Below are 17,651 nucleotides of genomic sequence, written 5' to 3'. Positions count from 1 at the left end.
ACCCTACGGAAGCGCGAGGCTGATACTGACCTGCAGACTGAAACAATGGCTTATCCTGGATACGGGGCGCAATTTACTCAGTATGGCGGTGCACCCGGAGGCCCCAGGTGGTGCAGGATATCCAGGGGCTGGTGGCTCAGTGTATCCAGGGGCTCCTGGAGCTGGAGGTTATGGAGGGTTCCAAGGCCAACAGCAGGACCCACTCTACGGATACTTCGCTGCAGTTGCTGGTCAAGATGGTCAGAGGAACTTCAGAGGTGTCTTACTCAATCTGGCATCAGTGGCACCTACAAACCATTCAGCATGGAGACCTGCAGACTAATGATTTCCATGTTAGATCGAGATATGTCTGGCACAATGGGTTTTCCAGAATTCAAAGAGCTGTGGACTGTTTTGAGTAACTGGCGGCAGAACTTTTCTTCCTTTGGACCGAGATCGGAGTGGAACTGTGGAGCCTCAGGAACTACAACAGGCTATTAGTGCTATGGGGTACAGATTGTCTCCTCAAGGTTTGAACGGAATAGTAAAGCGATATAGCACCCATGGGAAGATCTCATTTGATGATTATGTAGCCTGTTGTGTGAGATTCCGGGCTCTAACAGAGGCCTTCAGAAGAAGAGATGGTTCCCAACAAGGAGTTGTTAGTTTTGCATATGATGATTTCATCATGTGCACCATGACTATTTAACCGAAGCAAGATTCAAAAGAAAACTATACTTTCCAAAAGAAACACATCTTTTTTTTGAGTGCCCACTCTAATAGCCAGGTGCAATATTATGCAATGTTATACAGTATATATGTAAAGAAAAGTGCATGAAATGGAATGTATGGGTTTTGGCTGATTATATAATGCTGCACTAGATAACTGCTGTGAAATCAGTTAAAATTTTAATAATGATGGACATTAAGTTTTGTACTGAATTCTGCCAAATACTGCTTGGTTTGACAGTGAACATTTTGAAAGCTTGTCTGAGCAACAAAAAACAATGTAGCTTCCATAATGAAGGTATTGAATTCAAATACATATGTTGCACAAAAAAAAATTAAACCCTACGACGATGTGCTTGAAACCAGAATGTTTTATTGTACAGATATGAGGAATTTAAACATATTTGGACGTTGTATTTCCGAAATACACTTTCCCTTTGGTGATCAGTACTATTTTGACAGTCACTGATGTATTCTGACCTCGTGAGTCAGAAGGTCAAGGATGAAAGCCCCGTTCCAGAAAACTAAGCATGTAATCTAGGATGACAATTCAGTACACTGCAGAGGGAGTGCTGCTGTGGGGGGAGGTGCTGGATTTTAGATGCGGTGTCACCCTCTCAGGTGAACCTAAACGTTCCAGTGATGCTGTTCAAAGAAAAGTAGGGGTGTTTTCTAGGTATCCTGGACCCAACATGTATCCTTCAAACAACATCACGAAATAGAAAATTATCAAATTGTTGAATGTGGGACTCTGTTGTGCAGGAATTGGTTGCTGTATTTGTCATGTAATGGAAGTGATGATGCCTACAGTTCATAAGCAGTTACCAGTAATTGATTTTAAAATGTTGGGATGTTACACGGATGTGAAAAGTGCTGCATAAGTGCAAGTTTGTTTGTTCTTCATGCAAGTGATAAACTTTTATTAATGAACTATTTGTGAAAAAGGCACTGAAAGAATTGGGGAAAGAATGTTGCCAAATGGGAAGAAAGACCGAGGTTCGATGTGGCCGGATATATGCACGTGTGTCTTGGGCCACAGTGATCTTCCTCGAGTAACTGGAGTTTGCGCATTTTCCATGCGCCTGCGTGGGTGTCACCCCCACAACCCAAAAAGATCTGCAGGGTAGGTGAATTGGCCACACTAAATTGCCCCTTAATTGGAAAAAAAAGAATTGGGTACTCTAAATTTATTTTAAAAAAATCTTCCTCGAGTGTCCATGCTGGCAGGCATAGACCATTTTATGCTAGAGCAAGTTCTTTAAAGAGATAAATATTCTGCAAGCAACCCATGCAGCTTTTCAACCCATAGCACAATGTTTTGCATCAATTTGTTTTATTCATCAGCATTTTAACCGCTTGTTTTGAAGTTTCAATGTTCTGACTCTCCCAGTCCATTGAAGCATTGAGCATGTTTCCAAATGTTAACTGTGAAGGCTGCTGAGACAGTTGATAAATGTTCAGCTCAGCGGCACGGTTTTAAAAAAAAATTTAGCTTTGATGAGTGTTCTCGTAAGTTGAGCTGAGTGAAGAGCATGTTGAATCTGTAAGACCAGCTGCTTATGATCAGCCTTTAATGTCCATCTAATCAGGTGGCTGGGTCCTTAGTTTTAACTGTTCACCAGAAAAAGTACCACTTTATACAATGCAGCACTCCTTTTGTTCTGCCCTGAAGTGTCAGACTAGATTAAGTGCGAAGGTCTTGGAGTGGGACTGGAAGCCACAAACTTCTCAAAGGTGAAGGTGCTCCCAACTGAGCAGTTTGTAATTAATCAACAAATTCATTTGTGCCAGGTAATGGGAACAACATCTGAACTCTGAGATTGAACTTCAGTCTTTAGCTCATTCTTAAGTGTTCTTTATGCGATTATAATACAATATTGTTATCAGCCCAAAGGATAAAGATATCTCGTGGTTATAGTACTATGGTTTCAACACAAGAGGTCAGGAGTTTGATTCCCACCATGGCAAGTTGTGAAATTGAATTAAATTAACTTTAATCCAACAAAATTGACGATGATTATCACAAAACGTCATGACATCCTCCAGGAAAGGGACCCTGCCAGCTGCAATTACATCTGACCGCCCTGTGAAATGGTTTAACAATCCACTAATGGGCCGCACGGTAGCACAGTGGTTAGCACTGTTGCTTCACAGCGCCAGGGTCCCAGGTTCGATTCCTGCTTGGGTCACCATCTGTGCGGAGTCTGCACGTTCTTCCTGTGTCTGCGTGGGTTTCCTCCGGGCGCTCCGGTTTCCTCCCACAGGTCCCAAAAGACGTGCTTGTTAGGTGAATTGGATATTCTGAATTCTCCCTCAGTGTACCCGAACAGGCGCCGGACTGTGGCGACTAGGGAATTTTCACAGTATCTTCATTACAGTGTTAATGTAAGCCTACTTGTAACACTAATAAAGATTATTATTAGTGGTTAGCACCGCTGCCTCACAGTGCGAGGGACCAGGATTCGTTTGCGGGCTTGTTTAACTGTGTGGAGTTTGCATGGTCTCTACATGTCTGCGTGGGCTTCTTCCAGGTGCTCCTGTTTCCTCCCGCAGTCCAAAGATGTGCAGGCTAGGTGCCTTGGCTGTGCTAAATTATCCCTTGGTGTCCAAAGATGTGCCGATTAGGTGAGGTTATGGGTAAAGGCGGGGGAGTGGACTTAGATAGGGACCTCTTTCAGAGGTTCAGTGCAGATTCGTTGGGCTGAATGGCATCATTCTGCACTGTAGGAAATCCATGGTTTATTTCTAAAAACAATTGTGACACAGTAGTTTAGGGTCGGCAACAAATGTGTCATTGCCAGTGTCACTCATTGAGAGGAATAGGAAACAGTTTCTTATGACTGGTGATGCGGCATGTGTTGGGAATCATGGAACCCCTATAGTGCGGAAAGAGGCCTTTCGGCTCATCGATGCTGCACTGACACTTGGAAAGTACACCTTATGGCCCACGCCCCTACTGTTTTCACATAACCCCACCTAACGTGCATATGTTTGGACACTAATGGACAATTCAGCATGGCCAATCCACCTAACCTGCATATCTTTGGACTATGGGAAGAAACCTGAGCACCCGGAGGAAACTCACGCAGACAATGGGAGAACGTGCAAACTCTACACAGACAGATATAATCTGAATAATAATCTATATGTCACACGTAGGCTTACATTAACACTGCAATGAAGTTACTGTGAAAATGTGAAAAGCCTCTAAGTCGCCACATTCTGGCACCGTTTTGGTACACAGAGGGAGAATTCAAAATGTCCAAATTACCTAACAGCACGTCTTTCGAGAAATGTGGGAGGAAACCGGAGCACCCGGAGGAAACCTACACAGACACAGGGAGAATGTGCAGACTCCACACAGACAGTGACCTAAGTCGGGAATCGAATTGGGACCCTGGAGCTGTGAAGCAAAAGTGCTAACCACTGATCGGAATTGAACCCGGGTTCCTGGCGTTGTGAGGCAGCAGGGTTAACCACTGTGCCACCCTTGTGATGAAATAACCTTCAAGACTGTAAAGATAATTAATAACATTGTACAACATGTACTCAACCATCTGAAAAGTACTGAAAATAAACAAAAAGCAGTGTTAAACTGATAATTCAAAACTCTTACCCATGGATCTGGTAGCAAAAATGAATTTGGAAGGTCGGACCTGTCAGTTTACTGGGCAAGTGATGATCTCCAGTGATTATTGATTTTACCCGACATTCAGTTGGCTACTGGTCTTTTGCAGCTTTTAAACATTGAGGAAGACAATTTTCCTCTTGGGTGAATCATTGACCAGTATTGGTCATTGCATGTTCAAACTCATGATATGGCTGGTGTAAGAATTTGTTAAAAGTACTTGAGAAACACAAATGTGATCATTTGGAGCTTTCCACTGCAGTAGACCAGGTGTGTGTTTACCTTGTTAGTTTGTTCTGGCTTGATTGCACAATGGCTCTTTATCAGGTAATGGGTGGTGTGCTCTCAAGGATGTGCTGCTAGCAAGCTGGTTAATATTTTCCTAAAATATCAATACTGCCTTCTGCAGTGGAAATATAGTCTGTTTTCCTTGTTTGGGTATTGCAATCTAAATTCTAATTTTCAAGATTTCTGAAATCTGATTTCTAAGCAAATGTCCTTGTTTACAACATGGAAGTATTCCATCACTGTTATTTGTTTTGCCCTAACTTGGCTTGAATCACTGAAATGAAACCTACTGGCTTGTTTTCTTCCCCAGGTTGTGACACCGTGCTTGCCCCCAGTCAACTATGAGCTGGTAAGTAGTTCTTAATTTTGATGGCTGTTTTTCATGCTAATGCTGTTTACAAATGGCTTGTGATCCGAGCACTGAATTGGCAAACATTAAGCAAAACTGAGCAGCACTATTGCTTTATTATGGTAATTGGCTGGAGGATGATTGGAGTGGCTGCAGAAACGTGCTCTGGTTGCTGATTTTTAATGTTGAGACATGCTCTGGTTCGGGACCTTGGACTGCATATTGTCACATGATTGGAAAGGTGAATACTGGCAGAAAGAAGCAAACACGTTTGTTGGCCAGGTGCCAGTATTCAAGTTCACATTTGTCAACGGCGCAGTAGAATGTCACTGTTCTCTTCCATAGAAATTTGGTGACCAGAGAACTAATAGGATTTGGCCTTCAAATCCGTGTCTGGATGAATGAAAACATTGTTTGTTCGACACACTGCAAGTTAAGAAGCAGCAGATGCCTGCAGGACTGTATAAATCCCCAGTGACAAAGGCAGTGTCTTGTGTTCTGGTTTTCTGTTTATTAGTACAGGGTTCAGCCTGAAGCACCATTTATGTAACTCGTATGGCCTTTCACCCTGTGGAACAGAAATCAATTATTCCACTGTCAACCGTGGAGCAAAATTGCAAATTAGTTTTTTGTAACCCCCCTCCCCCAGAAAAGCAGTTCTTTCATCTCCACTTCAAAAATATCTTGCATAAATAATGCAGTTTTTAATTGTTTGATTCTAAATATGAATTTAATGCTCAAACATTAGCTCCAAGAAGGTTAGCGATTATTAAATGGTTTCTGAGTGAGTTATATATTTTGCTGCACGCTACTATTGCTATATTGAAAACAATCGCATTATTTTCAGTGCCTATACTTCAAGCTCAGGGTTATTAATACCAATGCTTACTGTTTCTATGTTCTATCATTACCCATTTTTGGAATGTTTGGAATGTCTGATTGCTGTGGCACTGGACCAAGACACGCCAAGCTCGGCTTTAGCCTTCAGAGTAGAGAGATTTTAGAATGATTAGATTGTGCTAGATTTGAAGTTGGGTTTCCAGAGATGAGTGGGGTATTTTCTACTCCACTGTCCCAGTTTTCATGTGTTACAAACTTTGGGTCTCACTTTGATTTTCCTTTGAGATCAGTGGAAGTGCTGACTCCCCTCATCTCATAGAGTCCGAGAAATTTACAACGTTGAAGGAGGCTATTCAGCTCATCCATGTCCGTGCCTGCTAAATATGAGTTAGTAATCGAATTCCAGTTTCTAGCTCTTGGTCCATAGCCTTGGAAATTACAGCACTTCAAGTGTCCATCAAGTACTTAAAAAAATGTGATGAGGGTTTGTACTTCTACCACTGTTGCAGGCAGTGAATTTCAGCCACCCACTGCCTTGTGGGGGAAAAAGGTTCTCCTCAATTCCCCTCTAATCCTTCGACCAATTGCAATAAATCTGTGACCCCTGGTTATTGGATGCTCTGCTCACAGAAAAGAGGTCCTTCATATTGACTCTATTTAGGAGCCTCATTATTTTATGCACCTCAATTAGATTTCCCTTCATCCTCCTCTGTCCCATACAGCAAACAGCCACTGCATATCCATTATTTCCTCAGCTAAAGTTCTCCAGTCCTTGTCATGTGCTCATAAATCCAACACAAAAGTACTCTGGATGCTGGAAACAGAGTTAACATTTTAACTCCATTTTCATTTCTTTAGAACAGGCCTGCACTGATTAAAGGTCACTGACCTGAAATGTTAACTCTGTGTTTCTCACCACAGGTGCTGCCTGAACTGCTATTTCCAGCATTTGTTTTTATATCCTGTTCTGCATCCTCCCCAGTGCAATGCTATAATAAATCTCTTGCTTAGGAGTGTCCCTAATATCTAATCATAAAAGTCAGTAATCCCAAGTGTGCAGCAATGATACCTCCTTGCAATCTGGACTGCATACAGCGCCTTTCACTTGTCTCGTGTGACTTGTGTGCGCTTGTTAGATCTTTATAACTAAAAACATTTTAGTGAGACACGCCTAGATACCACTTGTTACACTGTTTTGTTTACTTGTTTCAATCTACATCAGTTTAACATGCAATTATATGCAACTCATTTCCAAATTCCTTCTGTGGAAATATGGTCAAAATATCTCCTTGTGGTATATGTGTTGTTGGTAATTAGCCAGTGTCCACAAAGGACCAAAGGTATCAGTGTGTTGTTGATATATAGCTTTGGGGCACCATACAAACATAAGAAATAGGAACATAGAACAAGACAGCGCAGTACAGGCCCTCGATGTTGCGCCGACCTGTGAAACCACTCTAAAGCCCATCTACACTATTCCCTTATCATCCATATGTCTATCCAATGACCATTTGAATGCCCTTGGTGTTGGCGAGTCCACTACTGTTGCAGGCAGGGCATTCCACGCCCTTACTACTCTCTGAGTAAAGAACCTACCTCTGACATCTGTCCTATATCTATCTCCCCTCAATTTAAAGCTATGTCCCCTTGTGCGAGACATCACCATCCGAGGAAAAAGGCTCTCACTGTCCACCCTATCCAATCCTCTGATCATTTTGTATGCCTCAATTAAGTTACCTCTTAACCTTCTCTCTAACAAAAACAGCCTCAAGTCCCTCAGCCTTTCCTCATAAGATCTTCCCTCCAGACCAGGCAACATTCTGGTAAATCTCCTCTGCACCCTTTCCAATGCTTCCACATCCTTCCTATAATGCGGCGACCAGAATTGCACGCAATACTCCAAATGCGGCCGCACCAGAGTTTTGTACAGCCGCAACATGACCTCATGGCTCCGAAACTCAATCCCTCTACCAATAAAAGCTAACACACCGTACGCCTTCTTAACAACCCTCTCAACCTGGGTGGCAACTTTCAGGGATCTATGTACATGGTCACCGAGATCTCTCTGCTCATCCACACTACCAAGAATCTTACCATTAGCCCAGTACTCTGTCTTCCTGTTATTCCTTCCAAAATGAATTACCTCACACTTTTCTGCATTAAACTCCATTTGCCACCTATTAGCCCAGTGCTGCAGCTTATCTATGTCCCTCTGTAACTTGTAACATCCTTCCGCACTGTCCACAACTCCACCGACTTTAGTGTAGTCTGCAAATTTACTCACACATCCTTCTACGTCCTCCTCCAGGTCATTTATAAAAATGACAAACAGCAGTGGCCCCAAAACAGATCCTTGTGGTACACCACTAGTAACTGGACTCCAGTCTGAACATTTCCCATCAACCACCACCCGTTGTCTTCTTCCAGCTAGCCAATTTCTGATCCAAACTGCTAAATCACCCTGAATCCCATGCCTCCGTATTTTCTGCAGTAGCCTACCGTGGGGAACCTTATCAAACGCTTTACTGAAATCCATATACACCACATCTGCTTTACCCTCATCCACCTGTTTGGTCACCTTCTCAAAGAACTCAATAAGGTTTGTGAGACACGACCTACCCTTCACAAAACCGTGTTGACTATCTCTAATCAAATTATTCCTTTCCAGATGATTATACATCCCATCTCTTATAAACTTTTCCAAGATGTTGCCCACAACAGAAGTAAGGCTCACTGGTCTATAGTTACCGGGGTTGCCTCTACTTCCCTTCTTGAACAAGGGGACAACATTTGCTATCCTCCAGTCTTCTGGTACTCTTCCTGCAGACAAAGATGACTTAAAAATCAAAGCCAAAGCCTCAGCAATCTCCTCCCTAGCTTCCCAGAGAATCCTAGGATAAATCCCATCCGGCCCAGGGGACTTACCTATTTTCACACTTTCCAGAATTGCTAACACCTCCTCCTTATGAACCTCAATCCCATCTAGTCTAGTAGCCTGTATCTCAGTATTCTCCTCGACAACATTGTCTTTTTCCTGTGTGAATACTGACGAAAAATATTCATTTAGCGCCTGTCCTCTCTCCTCGGACTCCACGCACAACTTCCCACTACTGTCCTTGACTGGCACTACTCTTACCCTAGTCATTCTTTTATTCCTGACATACCTGTAGAAAGCTTTAGGATTTTCTTTGATCCTACCTGCCAAGGACTTCTCATGTCCTCTCCTGGCTCTTCTTAGCTCTCTCTTTAGGTCCTTCCTGGCTAACTTGTAACTCTCAAGCGCCCTAACTGAACCTTCATGTCTCATCTTTACATAAGCCTCCTTCTTCCTCTTGACAAGTGATTCAACTACTTTAGTAAACCACGGTTCCCTCGCTCGACCACTTCCTCCCTGCCTGACAAGTACATACTTATCAAGGACATGCAGTAGCTGTTCCTTGAACAAGCTCCACTTTTCAATTGTGCCTATCCCCTGCAGTTTCCTTCCCTATCCTATCCATCCTAAGTCTTGCCTAATCGCATCATAATTGGCTTTCCCCCAGCTATAACTCTTGCCCTGCGGTATATACCTATCCCTTTCCATCGCTAAAGTAAATGTAACATCACTATCACCAAAGTGCTCACCTACCTCCAAATCTAACACCTGGCCTGGTTCATTATCCAGTAACAAATCCAATATGGCCTCGCCTCTCGTTGGCCTATCTACATACATGATGTGGAGATGCCGGGGTTGGACTGGGGTGAGCACAGTACGAAGTCTTACAACACCAGGTTAAAGTCCAACAGGTTTGTTTCGATGTCACTAGCTTTCGGAGCGCTGCTCCTTCCTCAGGTGAATGAAGAGGTCTGTTCCAGAAACACACACATGGACAAATTCAAAGATGCCAAACAATGCTAGGAATGCGAGCATTAGCAGGTGATTAAATCTTTACAGATCCAGAGATGGGGTAACCCCAGGTTAAAGAGGTGTGAATTGTATCAAGCCAGGACAGTTGGTAGGATTTCGCAGGCCAGATGGTGGGGGATGAATGTAATGTGACATGAATCCCAGGTCCCGGTTGAGGCCGCACTCGTGTGCGGAACTTGGATATAAGTACTTCCCCGGAGCGGAGTTTCCTTCCCCGCATACCTGGTGGGTGGTGTTCTCATGTGTAATAGTGGTATCCATGTCGATGATCTGGCACGTCTTGCAGAGATTGCCATGACAGGGTTGTGTGGTGTTGTGGTCACCGCACAGGACCTTCAACCGACGTTATACACCAGATACATCGATGACATTTTTTTCCTTTGGACCCACGGCGAAAAATCACTGAAACGACTACACGATGACATTAATAAGTTCCATCCAACCATCAGACTCACCATGGACTACTCTCCAAAATCAGTTGCATTCTTGGACACACTCGTCTCCATCAAGGACGGTCACCTCAGCACTTCGCTTTACCGCAAACCCACGGATAACCTCATGATGCTCCACTTCTCCAGCTTCCACCCAAAACACATTAAAGAAGCCATCCCCTATGGACAAGCGCTCCGTATACACAGGATCTGCTCAGACGAGGAGGAGCGTAACAGACATCTACAGACGTTGAAAGATGCCCTCGTACGAACGGGATATGGCACTCGACTCATCGATCGACAGTTCCAACGCGCCACAGCAAAAAACCGGACCGACCTCCTCAGAAGACAAACATGGGACACAACCGACAGAATACCCTTCGTCGTCCAGTACTTCCCCGGAGCGGAGAAACTACGTCATCTTCTTCACAGCCTTCAACACGTCATTGATGACGATGAACATCTTGCCAAGGTCATCCCCACACCCCCACTACTTGCCTTCAAACAACCGCGCAACCTCAAACGAACCATTGTTTGCAGCAAACTACCCAGTCTTCAGAACAGTGACCACGACACCACACAACCCTGTCATGGCAATCTGCAAGACGTGCCAGATCATCGACATGGATACCACTATTACACGTGAGAACACCACCCACCAGGTACGCGGTACATACTTGTGCGACTCGGCCAATGTTGTCTACCTCATACGCTGCAGGAAAGGATGTCCCGAAGCGTGGTACATTGGCGAGACTATGCAGACGCTGCGACAACGAATGAACGGACATCGCGCAACAATCACCAGGCAGGAATGTTCCCTTCCAGTCGGGGAACACTTCAGCAGTCAAGGGCATTCAGCCTCTGATCTCCGGGTAAGCGTTCTCCAAGGCGGCCTTCAGGACCCGCGACAACGCAGAATCGCCGAGCAGAAACTTATAGCCAAGTTCCGCACACATGAGTGCGGCCTCAACCGGGACCTGGGATTCATGTCGCATTACATTCATCCCCCACCATCTGGCCTGCGAAATCCTACCAACTGTCCTGGCTTGACACAATTCACACCTCTTTAACCTGGGGTTACCCCATCTCTGGATCTGTAAAGATTTAATCACCTGCTAATGCTCGCATTCCTAGCATTGTTTGGCATCTTTGAATTTGTCTGTGTGTGTGTTTCTGGAACAGACCTCTTCATTCACCTGAGGAAGGAGCAGCACTCCGAAAGCTAGTGACATCGAAACAAACCTGTTGGACTTTAACCTGGTGTTGTAAGACTTCGTACTGTACCTACATACAGGAAACCCTCCTGCACACATTGGACAAAAACTGACCCATCTAAAGTACTCAAACTATAGCGTTTCCAATCAATATTTGGAAGGTTAAAGTCCTCCATAACAAGTACCCTGTTACTTTTGCTCCTATCCAGAATCATCTTTGCAATCTTTTCCTCTACATCTCTGGAACTTTGGTCGGGGTCACCCCTGGCCTGGGGGATGAAGGGATTAGCGTCTGTGGGGCCTAGAGGCCATCCTCCAATATTGTGCATACCTATAACAGGGGAAACTACAGCTGCTGCCTGTGTGTGCTGCCAAACACTTCCAGGACAGAGCCCTAGTCTTGGTTATATGCTGAAGATCACTTTAACTCCCTTTGACTGTGAGCAGTCTCTAGCTTCATAGCCTGAAGGCTATTGCTAATGAGGAATTGGCATTGTTCGTTATGTGAGCACTTCACAGCTCCCAAGTGCCTACAGTTGGTGTTTTTTATGTGTGCTCCTGCTTTTGGCTGCAAAACTGCCTGAAGGCCTAGCTTCTGTTTGGCTTCAGGTAATGATTGTTCCTGCCTTGAGAATCTGCTGCTAGAGCTGCCAGAGAGGGAGTGAGAGGCGGAGAGGCCCTAATGCTGTTGCTGCTTCTTGGAAGCTGTGTGCCTGCTTGCTGCCACCTCTTTTGCTTCTGTTGCCAGGAGTGAGGAAAGGGAGAAGGTGAGATGCAACTACTGCCAATGCTGACAAAAGTAGCAGATGGCTGCTGATTCTACTAAGTGACTTGCTGACGGCAAGCAGACCATTTTGCAGCTTGCTGGTGCTTGTATTGTACTGCTTACTGTTCAATGTTTCATGTCTGGAAGCCGTGTGTTTGCGCGCTATTGTCTCTTTTAATTCTGTAACCTGTGGCAAGGAGAGCGCGGACGTTAGGTGGCCTGCTGTTGCTACTCTGGAAGGAAGGGTGGCAGCCTGATTCAACTGAGTAACTTGCTGGAGGTATGAAGAACTACTTTGTAGTTTGCTGGTGCTTTTATTGTCCAGCGGACTGTTCAGTGTTTCATGTCTGGAAGATGTGTGTTTGCTTGCAATTGCTCCTTTTACTTCTGTGGCCTAGACCAAGGACTGGGTGGAGCAGGTGGCCAGATGCCTGTACCACAGGAGAAGGGTGGTAGCTCACTTCAACTGGACAACTTGAAACCATAAAGAACTGCCTTTGAAGGTTGTTGGTGGCTTTCTGGTGCTAGTGACTGTTTGCTGTTTCAGATTTGGAGGCTGTGCAAATTGCTGGTGCCTTTTCATACTGTTGCTTGTTTATGTCTCCTGTTTCGGAGCTATGTGTATTGTTCTGCTCACTGCTGAGCGACTTTGCATCGCCTCTTTTTGTTGAAACTTGAGACTCTGAAAAGGGGTGCTCTCTTACTCTTCCGCCGTGCTCTGCGTCAGTGTGACTCTCCGATGTATTGTGATACCCCCAAGCAACTTTCCACTGATGCAAGTCCACTGCTGGGAGCTGCAGGGGGGGGGGGGGGGGGGTTCATTCAGATGTTGGTAACTTCATTACACTGTTGACTATTTCTTTAATGTGTATTAGTTTTTCTGTGTATAGTGTCATGTGAGGGTCCTTTTAAGAAAAGTGTATTTATCAAATAGCTGCAGTGATGTCATTGTGTGGGTGGAGCTGAGCAGTGTTGCTGGCTTTTTGCTTTTGGTTTGAGCTGTTAGTTGTTTTTTGGCTCTGAGTTTCAGTTTCATTTTCAGTTGGGGAGCTGCATTCAAACCAAGGAGGTGTTCTCTCTCTCTCGCTCTCTGCCTACTAAAGAATGTCTCAAGAATGTCTCTTGATGATTTCAAAGTAATACCTGTTTCTGTAAGAAATGCAAACCTATTGTCTTTGTTAAAAAGGTTTTTTGACTGATGGATGTTGTTATGAATGTTATTGAGGGTTACCTATAGAGTATTGTATCTGTGGGGATTATCAGTGTTGGTAGTTGATAAGATGTTTACTGTGTGTTTATAAAATGTTACCTGGCTTCATAGAATAAACATTGTTTTTGTTTAAACATACGTTAGACCTCTGTTGCATCACACCTGTAAAGTGTGCCCTTGTGCTCCCCAGAATCAAAATCTATTAAAAGTTATGAGTCAGGTGAACTCCATGATATACTTTGGTGTTCTCGAAACCCTGGCTCATAATAATAGATCCAAACTTTGTGTTTGTACCGATATTCTGTAGCGAAAAGGTGCCTGTGTGTATGGCACGGTGACTTTTCCTTGTCGACTACTGGTTACTGTTATTCGTGGACTGTTACGTTGTTTGCTTTTGGTGTAAAGCTATTCTTGGCTGTTTCATAAACAAAATATTCCCAAGTGGATTCACATTGGTACACATGCCATGTCTCAGATGAGTGTTATTGCTTAGCATTCCAATCAAACTGTGAGGCCTGGACATTTTGCAGAACCCTGGAGGCATCAGCACCAGAGAGGCAGCAGCCAACAATCAGACACCCTAGAGCTGGGCTTCAGCTCTCAGGATATCCCCGCGACCAAAGGGCGAGTGTGTGGGTCAGTGGAGGGTGCCTGAGCACAGTCTCCCGAATGTTCCCAGCAGGGATCTGGGCTCTATAGGCTCCTGATGTGGCCGGGGCTGAGTGTGCAGAGTGGGGTTCTCAACTGGCTAGAAGGGTCCTGGGGTGAAAGCCACAACTGATTGGTCAGTCTCTCTCCTTCTCCAATTCCTTACAGATACCACAATGGATGGTATTTTTGACGCCCCCCAGCGGCAGCGGTGTTGAAGGCAGTCCAGGCGGTCAGGCATCGGAGAAGATGGCAGCAGCGTTGACGCAGGCCAGAGTCGTCACCCCATGTGCAGGGGGCCACCTTACAACCGGTGGACCCGGCTGTCCGTCAGGCCGAGGTGGGACCCAGAGGGGAATGCCAGCAATGGCCCAAGTTGAACAGGCATCATTGGTCATACAAAGAGTGTACAAGGCATGTAGACGGTGTAGCACCTGTATCATGGCCTCGTGGACTTCGCAGCCTATGTAGGAGGAGGGCGCCTGCTCCCAGTGGGCATGAAGGTCACCCCAGCCCTGAACCTTTATGTCACCGAATCATTCCATGGCGCGAGTGGGGACTTGTGCGGCATTTCAGCATTGTTGCTTCACAGCTCCAGGCTCCCAAGTTCGATTCGCCCTTGGGCCATTGTTTGTGCGGAGTCTGCACCTTCTCCCTGCATCTGCGTGGGTTTCCTCCCAGCGCACCGGTTTCCTCCCAAAGACGTGCTTGTTAGGTGAATTGGGCATTCTGAATTCTCCCTCAGTGTACCCAACGAGGCACCGGAGTGTGGCAACTAGGGGATTTTCATAGTAACGTCTGTGACAATAAAGATTATTATTATTATTTTTCCACAAGTGCATCTGTGAAGTCACTGCCCTGTATGCCCGGGCAACTGACTACATCAACGTTGAGCTGGACCAAGCCCATCAAGATGCCAAGGCAGCAGGCTTCTCCACCATTGCTGGGATGCCCGAGGTCCAGGAGGCCTTGCGTCCCCTTCATCAACAGGAAGGGGTTCCACTCCCTGAATGTTCAACTCATGTGCGACTACCATCTCAGGACTATACAAGCTTCCCAGGGAGCATGCATGATATCTACACCTTGGAACCCTTGGAGATACCCGCCGTCTTTGAGGATAATCCCAGGATGCCGGCTTGCCCACTTCTCATAGGATGAGAGGTTCCGTCCGTCAGCTCACCCCCCCACCAACTCCCACCACATTAACCACCCCCACCCTCATCCCCATTCCCCTCCTTCCCACCTATTTCCTTCTCCCCGACTACCCTGTTCCCCGCTCCCAGAGTCTGTGTAACATCACCCCAGGGTGATTGGCCTGTGTCAACACTGTCAGTGGGTCAATATAAAAAGCCGGAATATGATAACTCACTGTGAGGAAAGCGCTGATGCTCCTCAGTTTATGCCAAAGTCTGACTCTTGTCTTTCTGCTGACGGCGCTCTCAGGTCTATCAGTTTAACAAGGTCTGCATCAGTGGCTCTTGCACTAGAGCCACTATGCCCAGGGGGCTGGCAGTGGGGGCAGCAGAGGGCAACATGGGGTGAGGGTGCAGGCCGGCTGGTTGTGCAGAATAACGTAACAGAGGCTTCACATGTATCAAGTGTTAGATGCTTAATAGTGAACATTTGAAAAATTATTTTCCCAAGCTACAGATAGTGCTACTCCCCCGCCCCCCAGTGCCCACTCAGTAATCCTCAGTCTTTTTAATCGGTGCTCTGCCGCTATGTTGAGATGTGTCCCCAGGATGCACATCAGAGGTGGGGGCAGCCCACTGCTTCTCATGCTCTGTGGCCTTTGATGCCTATGTTGGACGTCATCTGAGGAGGTCTGGAGCCGGAGGGCCCCAGCCGACTTGATGGTGTCACTGGCATTGCTGTGCCACCCTGTTTTGCCTGCTGATCCTGAGACCTGTCTGTGTCAGGAGGGGGGTGGGGGAAGATTCTGATGAGGTGGAGACCGCTGTCATCTCCCTGGTGGCAGGCACCAGGTCAGCCTCCAGTGGTCGCTCCTCCCGAAAGGCCCTGGATATCTCCATGGGACAGAGGCACAGCTGAAGTGAGCTCCATGGCCTCTGAGTCATCTGGCTCTGCCAGTCCTAGCACCTCCCATTGTCTGCTCCATGGTGTTGACGCCCTCAGCAATGCTCCAGGTGATTGGGGCATGCTCTGCAGTGCCTCGGCAATGTCCACCTGCGTCTGGGACACCTCTCAGTGACTGGGACATGATGTTGAGGCCCTCAGCCATGGTCTTCACTGACTGAGCCATGCCTCGGACACCACCACTCAAGGCGCTGACATGTGCTCCAGGCTTTCCATTACGGTTGCCACCCTTGCAGTATTGGTTTTGTGCCTCGCATGTCAGCACCATTTCCTGTGCCGTAGCCTTTGGGACTCCCAACAATCGGCTATGCAATTGCTGGAGTTTCATTGACATCCCCTCCTGAATCACACGGCCAGGTCCGAGCATCTGAATCAGCTCTGGGATAAACTTGCCCAGAGGTTCGGCATCTGACTGGGAATCAACTGAGTCCTGGGATCCAGCAGACCTCCGACCTCTGACTCCCTTGGATGTGCCTGCCTCCACCCGATGTGCTTCGGCAGATTGTGTGGTGCTCATCAGATTGTGCCCCAGAATGTGTCGCACACTGAAGTGTGTCTCTGCGTTGGTGGAGAGTGGGGACTCCTCGATGGTGGTCTCTTTGGAGCTTGACTCCAAGGGGTATTCCCTTGGGTGGCGGGGGCTCACCCCCAGCTAGATCCTGTGAGCCAATGGACATGTGGTCAGTGGGAGGGAAGGATCATTTTGTCTGACATGAACAACTCAATTGAGGCCGGTCACCTGGTTGAAGGGGCAGTGGATCATCACTTCCTGCAGCGCAGGCCAACCTCGCTGTGGGTGACTGCTCTAATCTCGCCCAACCCGCAATCTCCAGGGCCCGTTCCTCATAGGGGGTGATGACTCTGATGTCCGGAACTCTGCCACCAGTCTGTGCCCTTTCATGTTTATTATGGGCTAACTTCTCCAGTGAGAATAGCGAAGGGGCATTGTGAGCTGCATGCTTGGTATATCAGGATGGGTCTATGGAAGATGGCATAAGGGATGCGCCTGTGGGTGTTAGGGTGTGCTGGGGCCCAAGTGCAGTGCTTGGATATGGAAAAGGTTTGAGGTGCCAGCCACTGACCTGTTTTTGGGGTTGGGGTGGGGTGGGGTGGGGGGGCTGGGGGGGGGGGGGGTAGGAGCGGTGGACTGGCAGGCGCGAGTGATGCCAGAGGGCTGGTGTTAACTTAGCCTTGTGACCGGTGGAGGTCATTGGTTTTCTTCCTGCACTGTACGGCAGTCCTCCTGGACATGCTGCCTAAACTCGCAGCCGCTGCCACTGCCTCCCATGCAGCATTTGCGGCCCTGCTGCTGGTCCTCTGGCCACCTTGGGGGAGCAGGGTGGCCTGTCTCGCTTCCACAGTCCCCAGCAGCTTGGCCAGGTCAGTATTCCCGAAGCGTGGAGCAGGTCTGCGTGCTGCCATGCTCGTGCACTGACTGGGAGTGAGTACAGGGGGAGCGTTTAAGAGCAGCTCCCCCTTGTCAGCAAGATGCTGCTGGACACGAGTCTAGGGTATCAGCTGGTGGGACAGCTAGCAGGGAATCATTTCAGGCACAAAGTGCCACT

At 46.8% G+C, this 17,651-nt stretch overlaps 2 protein-coding genes across 6 annotated transcripts in view; both read left to right on the top strand.

The window, feature by feature from the left end:
* Nucleotides 1-17,651, top strand: part of LOC140425043 (tensin-3-like) — a 666,087-nt gene that overhangs the window by 315,042 nt on the left and 333,394 nt on the right. For all 5 annotated transcript variants that reach the window (XM_072508833.1, XM_072508834.1, XM_072508832.1 and 2 more), the window contains one exon: nt 4,935-4,973. In XM_072508833.1, coding sequence (XP_072364934.1) covers nt 4,935-4,973 — 39 coding nt within the window. The remainder of the gene's footprint in view (nt 1-4,934; nt 4,974-17,651) is intronic.
* LOC140425044 (sorcin-like) lies at nt 3-1,048 on the top strand. The gene is given in 3 exon segments (XM_072508838.1): nt 3-242; nt 245-426; nt 428-1,048. Coding segments are annotated over 3 exon segments (603 nt in total). The 5' UTR covers nt 3-82; the 3' UTR covers nt 689-1,048.

Source organism: Scyliorhinus torazame, chromosome 6 (genome assembly GCF_047496885.1).
Source record: "Scyliorhinus torazame isolate Kashiwa2021f chromosome 6, sScyTor2.1, whole genome shotgun sequence".
In the NCBI taxonomy this organism is placed as follows: Eukaryota; Metazoa; Chordata; class Chondrichthyes; order Carcharhiniformes; family Scyliorhinidae; genus Scyliorhinus; species Scyliorhinus torazame.
This window is presented reverse-complemented; position numbering and strand designations above follow the sequence as displayed.